The sequence below is a fragment of the Netta rufina genome (assembly GCF_964035555.1).
Source record: "Netta rufina genome assembly, chromosome: 31".
Lineage (NCBI taxonomy): Eukaryota > Metazoa > Chordata > Aves > Anseriformes > Anatidae > Netta > Netta rufina.
In genome coordinates, this window is record NC_140155.1 from 1,002,034 (window position 1) to 1,014,087 (window position 12,054).

General features: G+C 56.2%; 1 protein-coding gene across 1 annotated transcript; it reads left to right on the forward strand.

The window, feature by feature from the left end:
* Nucleotides 1-2,114: 2,114 nt before the first annotated feature.
* On the forward strand, nt 2,115-9,901 carry LOC311220292 (uncharacterized protein). Its single transcript, XM_084303792.1, has 2 exons — nt 2,115-2,189; nt 6,330-9,901. The coding sequence occupies exon 2, from the start codon at nt 6,367-6,369 to the stop codon at nt 8,065-8,067; it is 1,701 nt and encodes a 566-aa protein (XP_084159918.1). The 5' UTR covers nt 2,115-2,189; nt 6,330-6,366; the 3' UTR covers nt 8,068-9,901.
* Nucleotides 9,902-12,054: the final 2,153 nt, after the last annotated feature.

The window sequence follows — 12,054 nt, forward strand, 5'->3', positions numbered from 1 at the left end:
ACTCATCCCACACACACGTGTCCCACACATGCATGTCCCCATTTCCCAGACGCATCCCACACACACGTGTCCCCCATACGTGTCCCACACACATCCCCTACATACATGTCCTACACACATGTCCCACAGATGAGTGTCCCACACTCACACATCCCACACACACGTCCCACACACGCATGTTCCACACACGTGTCCCCCCAAACATGTCCCACGTGTGTCCCGCACACACACATCCTACATACACATCCCACACACGTGTGCCCCACAAACATATCCCACACATGTGTCCCATACATACATGTCCCAAATATGTCCCACACATGTCCCACACACATGTGTGACCCACACACCCCACAAACATGTCCCACACACACATGTTCCACACGTGTCCTCCTGCACATCATTGCCACACACATGCATTACCCACAAACACATATCCCACACACAATATCCCACACACACGTGTGCCATGCTCATGCATGTCCCCACTGCCCCCCCACATGTCTGACGGCGCATGCCTGGGAGTATTGGTCGATAGTCGGCTGAATATGAGCCAGCAGCGTGCTCAGGTGGCCAAGAAGGCCAACAGCATCCTGGCTTGTATAAGAAGCAGTGTGGCCAGTAGGGCTAGGGAAGTGATCGTCCCCCTGGACTCGGCTCTGGTGAGGCCGCACCTCGAGTACTGTGTTCAGTTTTGGGCCCCTTGCTACAAGAAGGACATCGAGGTGCTCAGGAGAATCCAGAGAAGGGCAACGAAGCTGGTGAGGGGTCTGGAGAACAAGTCCTACGAGGAGTGGATGAGGGAGCTGAGGTTGTTCAGCCTGGAGGAAAGGAGGCTCAGGGGCAACCTTATCGCTCTCTGCAGGTACCTTAAAGGAGGCTGTAGCGAGGTGGGGGTCGGTCTATTCTCCCACGTGCCTGGTGACAGTGATTCATGGAAGAACTCTACAACTCAAAGCAAATGAGTTATAAAGTAGGTATGTGGTTTATTTCGGCGCCAGGCGCATGTGGGATAGCTCCCAAAGACACACGCACCCTAACGCGGTGACTTGCTTTGGTTATCATGCAGCAAAGAGTTACATATGCATGAAGTTTCCCAATAAGCCTATACATATTCATAACCTATCCCCGCTTTGTATTAAAATTAGCTCCAAGAAGTCATTTCCATAAACTCCTCCTGTCTGCGCCTGCGCGATGCCTTCTGCTGGTTGTTTTATTTGGGTGGGGGGGAGTCGTGGGGATGAAGGCCAATAACTCCTTTTCATCACCCCTGGCTGACCCCCTGCTTTTGTGCAGACTCAGCTGCTCCTTGGCTCTCGTCCAAACCACAGGGTCAGTCTCAGCTGGTTTTTGAGATGGGTTCCCTATTTTTGCCAGGAAACGTCCTCTGTGAGGGGCCCCGAGACCCCTTGTTTCCGTTAATCTGCACAGTAGTAAGCAAAGACACTCAGCAATACCTATTTTAATGATATTCTTCTGTTCCTGGCTTTAATAATTACGATTGTTTTATTTAGAAAGCATCAATGCGATTAAGCAAGCCCCCATTCTTCTATCTGTGGCGTTAATAGATACCTTAAGGGAGGCTGCAGCAAGGTGGGGGTTGGTTTATTCTCCCACTGGTGACAGGACGAGGGGGAACGGGCTAAATTTGAGGTTTAGGTTGGATATTAGGAAGAACTTGTTTAACGAAGGGGTTGTGAGGCATGGGGATGGGCTGCCCAGGGAGGTGGTGCAGCCACCACCCCCGGAGGTCTTTAGAAGACGTTAAGGTGTAGTGCTTAGTGCTGTGTTTTAGTGGAGGGCTGGTTGGCGTCAGGTCAGGGGTTGGACTGGGTGATCCAGGAGGTCCCCCCCCATCCTCCATCACCCTGTGGCTTTATACGCCCCCCCCCCACACACACTACGCGCTACGCTAACTGCGCATGCGCCACCTCCCTCCCGTCCCCTCTCCACGCTCTGCGCATGCGCTGCCTCTCCCCTCTCTGCCGCGCGCTCTGCGCATGCTCCCCTCTCCCCGCTGCTCTCCCCCTCCCTCCCTCTCCGTTCCCGCCCCCGCTCCGCCGCCGCTGCCGCCGCCGGAAGTGACGTTCCCCGCGGCGCGGCGCGCGGCCGGAAGCGGCGGCGGGGGAGGCGGCACCGGCCGGATGTGAGGGGCGGCGGCGGCGGGGCCCGGCGGGGGCGGCCCCGAGGTGAGGCCCGGGGGGGGGGGGGCGGGGAGGGCCCGTGCGGGTTTGGGAGGGGCTGGGGGGTACCGGGGGGATTGGGGGGTACCGGGGGTGCCAAGGTGGTGGGCAGGGGGCCGTGGCCCTGCTCCGCCGAAGCTGGGGGCGTTGAGGCCGGAGAGGGTCCGGGGAGAGCTGGGAGCGGCCTGCCCGTGCCTGAGGGGGCTTCGGTGTTAGGGGTGTGGGGATAGGGCAAGGGGAATGGCTTTAAAGTAAAAAAAAAAAAAATTAGATTTGGGTTAGGTGTAAGGAAAAAAATCATTGCTTAGGGGGTGGCGGGGCACTGTAGGAGGCTGCCCAGGGAATTGTGGCTGCCCCGTCCATAGGAATGTTCAAGGCCAGGCTGGATGGGGCTCTGGGCAGCCTGGGTTGGTGGGAGGGGTCCCTGCCCAGGGCAGAGGGGTGAAATTAAATGGCTTTTAAGGTTCTTTCCATGCCAAAGCGTCCTGCGGGGCTGTGTTGGTACTGGGGGAAGGGGATGAGAACAGGGAGGGTCTGGTTGTAATGCCAGGGGGGCAGGCAGCGAGCTGACGGAGCTCACTTCGAGCTGACTGCCCACTGGGGTGGGGGAGGTCCTGAGGAAAGACCCCCACAGGGGCTGCCAAGCTCGCCTCTCTGCCTCAATTAACCCTGCCCCTTCCCTGAGGTGGTGCCGTGGGGCTGGCAGTGCATCTTGGTTCCAGCCAGAGCAGTGAAATGCTCCAGCTGCTTTGGGGAGTGGGGGAAAAAAGGAATTTTATTTTTTTTCTCAGCTGTTCCTACCGAGCTGCAGCTAATTCATCCTGATTCTCACCCCTCTCTGCACTGTGCCTCTTCACTCTGATGCCAGCACCATCCTTCAGCTTAAGCTGTTCTTTTTCCTCTCTGACACGTATCCGTTCTCTGACATTATCTTTGATTATCTTTATAGCCTGCAGTTAGCTCTTCCTTCTCAGCACCAGCTCGATGATGTTAGATAGCCGTGGGTAGGACAGGTTCCCCTGACCAGTCCCAGGACTCCCTCTGCTCCTTCTCCCACTCTCAACTGCTTTGCACCATCTTCTCCCAAGTGCTTTTCACCAGGACTTTGCTTGGTGTCAGTGCTGCCTGCACTGGGAACTCCTCTCCCACAGCATTTTGATGCTTTTAGTCACTTTTAACCCCCAGATCTTCTCCGCCTTGGCACTCAGAAGCTCTCTTTCACCTTGCCCTGTCTGTTTCACCCCATCCTGTCTCTTCAGCTCTCTAGGCCAGCAGGTATTTTCATCCCTTCCTGCATTACGAGCGGTCTCCTCAACTCTCCCCAGTTCTGGGCCAAGGCTGTGGAAATCTCTTGGTCACAAATCATCATTTTCACAGCAATCGTTCCCGTGCTGCTGGGCTGAGCCCTGGTGCAGCCCCGCGGTCCTTTCCCCACACCCCTGTGGGCTCTGGGATGGCAGGGCTCGGGGCAGGCAATAAAACTGTGTCAAATTCAGCTGTCTCTGTGCACAAAACACCCGTGTGTGACCTCTTGCCTGGTGTGGCCCCCTAGGTTTCCTGCTGTGACCATGCGCATGTGCCACCAAGAGCAGCCCTCTCCGACACCGCGTGGTTTAAACCGACTGCTGGAGGAGGATCCCTCGCAGCACGGGGTAAGTCGGTGTCTTGCTGAGTTCCTTTTCCCGTTAGGACTCTGTGCTTTGCATCCCATCTGTGCTGGGTAAGAAAATCAGAGGCACAGCAGCAGTGGTTTGTTGTCTTATGTGAATTTATGGTGTTGGGTCAGCCTGGACTCTGCAACATCTCTTCTTCCACAAGCAAGCAATTCCTTCTTTTTTTTTTTTTTTTTTTTTTTTTTTTTTAAATACCTAGAGGTAAGTGTAGGTGTTGGTTACGGGGCTCAGAGTCTGCTCGGGGGATTTCTGGTCACCCCGAGGACTCAACCCGAAGTCTTGTGTGTGGGTCCTGAAGCCTCAATACAAGAGCAGGAGTTGTGGGATTGAAAGGGAGGTCCAGATCCATCCCAGAAGGTGAGCAGGGCAGTCCTGAGCCCTTATCCTTGCTTCCAGCCTTATTTGTGCACGACAGAGTGAGGGATGGACTGCCTGCGTGGTGGGGGAAGCAACTAGTACGTACCCGTCTCAGCAGGAGACAAAAAGTGGTCACTTAGGTACAGATTTCTGCTGGTTTCATCCTTCGCTGGCTTTCTTTGGTTCTAACCTTCTGATGCATTCAAATTCCCATCCCTTTCACCCTTTGCTGTGTGTGATCTATTTAACAACTACCTTCTTTGCCCCTCTTTTCAGCTTGCTACCTTCTTAAACTAGCACAAGTTGCCCTTTTGAGGCCCACCCTTGTTTGCAGCTGTGAGTGAGGGACTAACAAAGCTTCAGGCTGATCATATTTTCTCTATGGCAATGAAACCAAATCTTGCATTGAAACCCACTCAGTTTTGTTGTGACTTTTTTTTTTTTTTTTTTGTAACTTGAGATTGAGTGGGGGCGGGAGGCACAGATAATAAGCAGTGGATCTCGGAGCACCTTTTATTCATTAGGCTCTTGCTATAAGTGGAATCGTGCTGTTATTAATAGCATTTAACCTCACACGGTGCATTCTCTGCCTGCTAATGTCTCAGCCCTTTGCCTTCCCTTGCAGTTGCCTGGCTGAAGCCCCGTCCCCAGCAGTGTTAGGGGCACAGGGGCTCATCCCTCGGGGATGTGGCCTGAGTTTCACAACCTGGTGCTGGTTCCAGCGCGTGCTGGTGGCCTTGGGACAGATTCAGCAGAGTCTTTGTGTCTGGAGTGTATCAGTTCTTGCAGGTTCAGCAGCACCAGCTGTCTGCAATGTAATCAGGCCTGGGGAAACTTTAACCGAGTGCCTTCTCAGCGTCTGTCTTTCCCTTCTTCAGCTCCTCTTCTGCTCGTTACTCCCTGGTAGCTACTTCTCTGTTCAAGCCTGTAGAGCCCATTCTGAAGTGGAAGGGACCTGTGGGATGATTTCATGTTTAGTTTTGCAGCAGTTGCCGTTCGGCATTGGTGTTAGGTCAGCAGAAATGCTCTCCTCTGCATGATGTGGAGCTCAGATGCTCTTAAAAAGCCCAAGCGTTGCTCCTGAGGACCTGCCCGCTGCTGCCACCTGCCTCGGAGTTCAGAGGTGAAGCTGGGTGTTTGAAATTGGCTGTGAGGAGCAGCTCCTCGTCTCAGCTGATCACTCTTGCTGCGCGTCAGCCACTCTGAAGCGTGATTTGATGCAGCGTTTCAGGATTGCACTGTACCAGGAGACAGATCACGCTTCAGCCTTGTTTTCCTCCCTTTTTATCAGTCAGGTCTGAGCTGATCTATGCGTGGTTTGGATTGCAGATCCAGCTCAGGAGGTGTGTGAGGCAGATCCTGGTGCCTCTACGGAGCAGGGCAGAGCTGGCCAGCGTGCCTGTGACCTCTGTCCCCAGGCTTTCCTCCCCACAGGGCCTTTGGGGCAGCAACTTCAAGGCTGAAGGCTGGCTTGTTGGCCACACACCAGTGTCACAAGGCCAGTTCTGTGTGAATTCTGTGAACAAGCTTGAGGGGTACCCATGGGTTTGAATGGAGCCCAGAGAAACAGTGGCCAAAAAAAGGAGGTGTTTGTGCTGAGAAGGCAGGAAACTGCCCAAACAGGAGACAAAGTGTGCTGGTGAATCCACGGGAGCTGATAAACTCGTGGCAGACAGGCTGTAGGGCTGCACAGAGCTTCCCAAACCCCTGCCTGGGATGATGGTGAGCTGGTACGACCCCCAGCTGCTGGGTAGAGGGCTGAGGCTGGCTTCTCAACCACTGCTCCAGCCGAGTAGCTGTGGGTGAGCAGGCAGTCGGCTGTGCAAGTGGATAACCACCAGCAGTTTGGTTCAGTTGCTAATCACAGGTTAATCAGTAAAAAGATTTCGAAGAAGTATCGATCCCTGTTGTTCCTCCAGCGCCACCCAGCCAACTCGATTTCCCTAAGGTAAAGAGGAATTGCTGACCGCAGGTTTCGCAAGCTCTGCAGTCCCTGCTCATGTGGCACACCTCCCTGCATGCTGTTCAGCCCGTGTCTTTGTCTCCGTGCCTCTTGTAAAGTCCTGCCCGGTGATGGGTCACCTCTCTTATCTTCTCCCCTTCCTGATTTTTGCAGAGGGTCCTGTCTGGCTTGGCAGCCGGTGCCTGGAGCCATGGAAGAGCAGCCAGGTTCTCCAGCCTGCGAGCCCCCCTTTTCCCTGCGGCGTGTCTGCGTTTCCGAAGATGGGCCTGAAGGTGAGGAGCAGGAGGAGACTCCAGAGAAGGACGCCCCCCGGGCACAGCTGGTGGGAGACTCCCCAGAGCGGCACAGGCAGGTTTCTCCTCGCCGTTCAGGACGCTGCTGGCAAGGACGTGGTTCCCTCGCCCCTCAGGATGTGGACAGCCCCAGCCAGAAGGCAGGAGAGGGTGAGGGGGGTGCCCCGTGCCCCGAGCCCAAGGCACCGGGGGAGCTGCAGCCGCGCAGGCCGTTCCGGAGGAAGCACCGGCTCTACCTGAAGCCCAAATCGAGCCCGGCCCCGGCATCTCCAGGACCTGGGGAGAGAGCTGAAGAGCCAGGGCCCTCCCGGGGAAAGAGGCTGCGCTTGATCTGGGGACAGGCTGGCGACTTCCGACGGAAGAAAAGCCGTTCGGAGAACGGGCTGGAGGAGGCCCCCCTCGTGCCCCAGAGCAGCGAAGAAGAGGAGGAGGGAAAAGGTTCCCGGTCCTGCTCCCCCGAGCCACCTCTTCCCGGGGATGCCCGTCCCAAGCCGGACTTTGTGCAGCTGATTGACGAGCACGGCATCTACTCCACCGCCAAACTCGTGCTGGGCAGCGCGGCGGGCGAGCTGGAGGAGGCGGCGGTGGTGCTGCCGCCCCACCTGAAGCGGGGCGCGAGCGTGGCCAGCAGCGGGGCCGAGTTCGAGATCCGCGAGGTGATCGTGGACGAGAAGCCCTTCCAGTGCGGCGTGTGCGAGAAGGCCTTCAAGCGGGCCTGGGAGCTCTTCAGCCACGAGGTGGTGCACAACGAGGAGCGCCCCTTCCGCTGCGACCTCTGCGAGGCCTCCTTCAAGCGCCACTCGGACTTCAAGAGCCACCGGCTGGTGCACACGGAGGAGCGGCCCTTCCGCTGCGAGCTCTGCGGCAAGCGCTTCAAGCGCTCCTCCAACCTCCAGGAGCACCGGCGCATCCACACGGGCGAGCGGCCCTTCCACTGCGCCTGCTGCGACAAGAGCTTCAAGACGCCCTACGAGCTGCAGCGCCACACGCTCACCCACTGCACCGAGAAGCCCTTCAAGTGCGCCGACTGCGGGAAGGACTTCCCCACCTCCAACGCCCTCCTCCTGCACCAGCGGCAGCACTGCGACGACAAGCCCCACGTCTGCGGCGTCTGCGGCAAGAAGTTCACCTACGGGCACAGCCTCAAGGTGCACGAGCGTGTCCACACGGGCGACCGCCCCTTCGTCTGCCCGCTCTGCGGCAAGGGCTTCAAGCAGTCCAACGCCCTCTCCTCCCACGAACGCGTGCACACGGGCGAGCGCCCCTTTGTCTGCAAAACCTGTGGGAAGGCCTTCAAGCAGTCGTCCTACCTGGTGATCCACGAGCGGGCGCACACCGGGGAGCGGCCCTACAAATGCGAGGCGTGCGGTAAAGCCTTCGCCCGGCCCTCCTTGCTGCTGCAGCACCACCGCGTGCACAGCCAGGAGCGGCCCTACAAATGCAGCTTCTGCCACAAGTTCTTCAAGGACCTGGCCTACCTGGCTGTGCACGAGAAGGTGCACACGGGCGAGACCCCCTACAAGTGCAGCGTCTGCGACAAAGGCTTCGCTCACCCGTCCAACCTGCTGCAGCACCAGCGCGTGCACCGCGACGGCTGAGCCCCAGGGCAGCGTGCGCAGCGCAAGCATTTTGAGGCCAAGAAGCCCACAGCCATAAGCGAGTGTGCTGCAAGCATGCCTGCAGCAACAGACGAGCCCCAGGCCGGCCCGCCGCAGCACGTGTTCCCATAGGTGTGCAGGGGACTGCTGCAGCGTCCCTGGAGAGGAGCCCAAAAAGTGGGTGCTGCTGCAGCTCTTCTCCCGAGCCCGAACCCAGCAGGGCTTCAGCTGCATGGCTTTTCTCTGCCAAACCCTGACATGTGCCGTTCTCCCCGTACTCCTCCCAGAGAGGTGATCCCACAGGGGTCCTAACTGAGCTCTGAGGTTTAGGATCCTGTCTCCCAGCTGGTGCTGCCCGCAGGGAGGTGGCGTGCCGTCCATGAGCACTGCTGGCTGCAGGCTGGCCGGTGGCAGCGAGCTGTAGCCTGTGGCACGCCACCGATGGGCAACTTCGAGGCCTGCTGGGAGGCCGTGGTGGCTTCCAGAGGTGATCTGGGCTGGCCAAGGCTGCGGTGCGGCTGAGAGCCAGTGTCCAGAGCTCTGAAGAGCAGCATCAGCCAGGCCGTGGCAAGCCTGATGCTAAGGGAAGCTTCTTCTCCCCTCAGTGCTGCAAAGAGGACTTAATTTAGTCACCCCAGTAAGCATAGCTCAGCCTGGCCCTCCAACAGGCTCCTTCAGCATGTCTGCCTGGTGCTCTGGGGCCACGCTGCTGCCTTCCTGGAGTGCAAGGTGTAGGCTGAGTGTTCCTGGGGAGCCCCTCGAAATAGGGGAACGCTGCTGCCTGTGACTGAGCCCTGCAGCAGGAGCCCCATCCATCTTTTGGGGGGTGTATATCAGTGCAAATTATGGTGGGGAACAGCAGTGTGCAGGCACCTCCCTGTCCTCCTAATGAATGTTAAGTGTCCCGTCCATATTTCACGCTGCTGCTGACGATCAGGTTAATGATGAAAGCAGTGCCCTTCGCCCTGCTGTGCAGGGGCCACGCGGGCGCTTTGCTGGTACAGCACCACACACACTGCCTCTGTTCAGCAGCCTGGTTCTCCCCCCGGGCAGGGAGCAGAGGCAGGGTTGTGCTGGCTGCAGATCGAGTGTTCTCACTTAAAATTTGGCCTCAAGGCACAGGGGAAGGGGTGGGAGTGGAAGGGTGACCCTGGGAGAGCTGGAGCAAGGAGGAGAAGGCGCTGCCCAATTTGTGCTGGTGGTGGAGTGTCTTTTGGGAGCCACTGTCTTGCCTCTCCCAGCCCATCTGGAGGAAGGAGCCCACCACGGATTGGAAACACTAACCCTCTTTTCTGCCCCAGGGTGCCGGTGAGGCAGGTAGGGAGCAGAAGAGGGGGGTGCAAATGCTGTGATCTGCTTTGGGAGCCTTGTCAAGGGACAACCCGTGCTGTGAGCTGTTCCTAGCTGCTTGTGGGACCTGGACGAGGAAGGGGTGAGCACACAAAACCAGTGCTGGGTCCTCCTCGTTCCCATGCTGTGCGTGCCCAGCGCGTCTGACGACAGCACCAGGTCGAGAGCCACCCGAGCTGCTGCTGCCACCGAAGTCTGGATTTGTTCTCTTTGACTGATGGCTGCTCCTGCTGCTGGGCAGAGGGTGGTGCGTGGACCTTTCCTTGCAAAGGCAAGCCCCGTCCTCCAATCTGAGCCGCCTTGGAGGGGCCCGGTGTCACGGGCACCTTCCTGCACGCTGTGGGCCTGGAGGTGCCAACCCTCGGACTCCCGGTGATCCTGGTCCTACCCTGTCCCCCTTTTGTATGGTTCCTGTAGCACTGGGGGCAGGAGGGGAGGTGTGCTCCTCAGCACTCTGCACACTAATTACAGGACAGTTATTTAACGATGTCTTTGCCTCGTTGCTTCTTTGAGCCTGCTGGGGCATCTGGCTGAATCCCTGCTTGCCTCTGAGCCTCTGGCATGAGCCTGGCGACCTTGTGGATGGAGAGGGGTTTTTTTTGGGGGGGATTAACAGTCTCAGGAGCTGGTGTATCTAACTCAGAGTCCTTACTGCTAGCATATGGCTCAGGTCTGGATTTCACCACTTCAAAGCCCGTGTCCTGCAGATAATCAATGCAAAAACTTTCCAGCAAGCTCTGTTTTGGATTTGCACTTTTGAGGATGCACTGTAAGGAGGGTCATGGGCCTCCTGGTCAGGCTGGCCTCTCCCTCACCCCAGGGCTTCCCAGCTTCCTCCCATTTCAGCTTTGGAGACAGGCACTGGGAGGGGCTCTGGCCTCTTTGCATTTACTACCCAGATCACCTTCACATTTTCACAGTAGTTAGGAGATCAGAGGACGGAGACACTGCTTAAAAGTAGCAATACGTGTTCCTAGGAATAGATGCCCACAAAGTGCCAGCACAGCCCCCGAATCCTCTTGCTGAATCCACATTTCTCTGTCTCCAGGGTGTCAGGGTGGCCCACTGCAGTCCCTTCTTGTCACAGGCTTATTGCCGGGGTGCTGCGTGCTGTGGGACTGCCTGCAGTGTTTGTGCAGGTGTGTGCAGGGCATCCGTCACTGCAGCGCATGCTAGGTCTGCCCTTTCCCCAGCCCTGCAGCTGACTGCAGGCTTTCCAGGTATTTTGCTGAGAGCTGATTGAAAGCGAGGTCGTAACTCTGTCCTTGTCTTTCTGCAAAGCTTGGAGAAGGCGCTGCCCAAGCAGCCCTCAGGAGGTTGGGTGGATGGTGTGGCTGTGGGAGTGGGCTGAATGTGATGGTTGGGGCTAGGAGGGGTAGCAGAAATGGCACTCCTTGACTGAGACAGCAGGGAGAGAATGTCCTTCACCGTTTAAAGCTTGGTGGGACACTGAAGCTGTTGCATTAATAAAGCACCTGTTTGATGTGCATTATAGCAATATTGTCCCTTTGCCCCTAACTGTAGAGCAATGGGTGAACTCTGGATGAACAAGAACTTGAGGGCTGGCATTTGGAGGACAGATGATGACCATGGTGGCAGGAGGGGTAGAAGATATGGTGTCATTTGTGTCACTCCAGGTCTCCTCTGTGTCACATTTTATCTCTGCAGCTGTGTCACACGCCTGGAGGTATCTCCAGTGGCAATTGTCTGTGTAGGAGCAGCTGAATTGAGCGCTTCAGGCCTCAGCTACAAGCAGCTGATGGAGACCTTGGAGTCAAATTCAATGCCTGAGGCCATCAGAGATGACCTGGGGTATCCAGGGCCTTTAGCTGCTTTTTTTCCAAGGGAGCATGCATCTCTTACAGACCCTATATCGGACATACCAGCCCCTGAGAGTGTCTGGGGTGACTGAGGGCATCTCAAGTGACACTGGTTGGTGCTAGCTGAACTGTGCTGTCGTGGTAGCCAAAAAGGACCCTCTGTGGTGGTTCATTCCACAGAATGGCTGTTACCAGACACCCATCTCCGAATTAAAGGTGTTCTCATGAGCTGGAGTCATGTGTTACCTAGCAATGACATTATTAGGGGAAAGTATGGCCTCGCTGCTGGAGGAAATTACTTCTGGTTTTGTGCTACTTGGATGTCCTGCAGATCCCTACTACCCTCTCAGCTGTGGCCCAAAGGATGATCTCAATTTTGTTCCAATACCCAGTGAGCTGGATTTATCGTGTAAGACCTAGAGGACAGGTTACCTGGGCTGAGGCTGAGCATCAGAAGGCTTGCATGGGGTCTTTCAGTTTATTTTCTTATTGCTCCTAATTTCAGGGCTTTGGTCTAAGGAGGACATGGAGTTTGTTTCGTGATGCAGTTGATTGACATGACTCAGTTCCTTGACGGATCAGTGTGTTTGGAGGTGCAGCACCTATAGCGTGTCTGTGTAGCTGGCTGGCGTTTGCACACTGCTGCAAACTGTTTTTCATCATGTTTTTCATATATGGCATAGATATTCATATATATTCATCATACTTTTTCATATTTTGCACATATATGAAATACATGTTCATATATTTTTGAGTATATATGAAATATGTATGATGATACCATGTATCGTCACTGTTTTTCATCATGTAGCCAAGT

Coding starts and splice junctions, on each gene's coding strand:
- LOC311220292 (XM_084303792.1), top strand. CDS start 6,367: ATGGAAGAGCAGCCAGGTTCTCCAGCCTGCGAGCCCCCCTTTTCCCTG.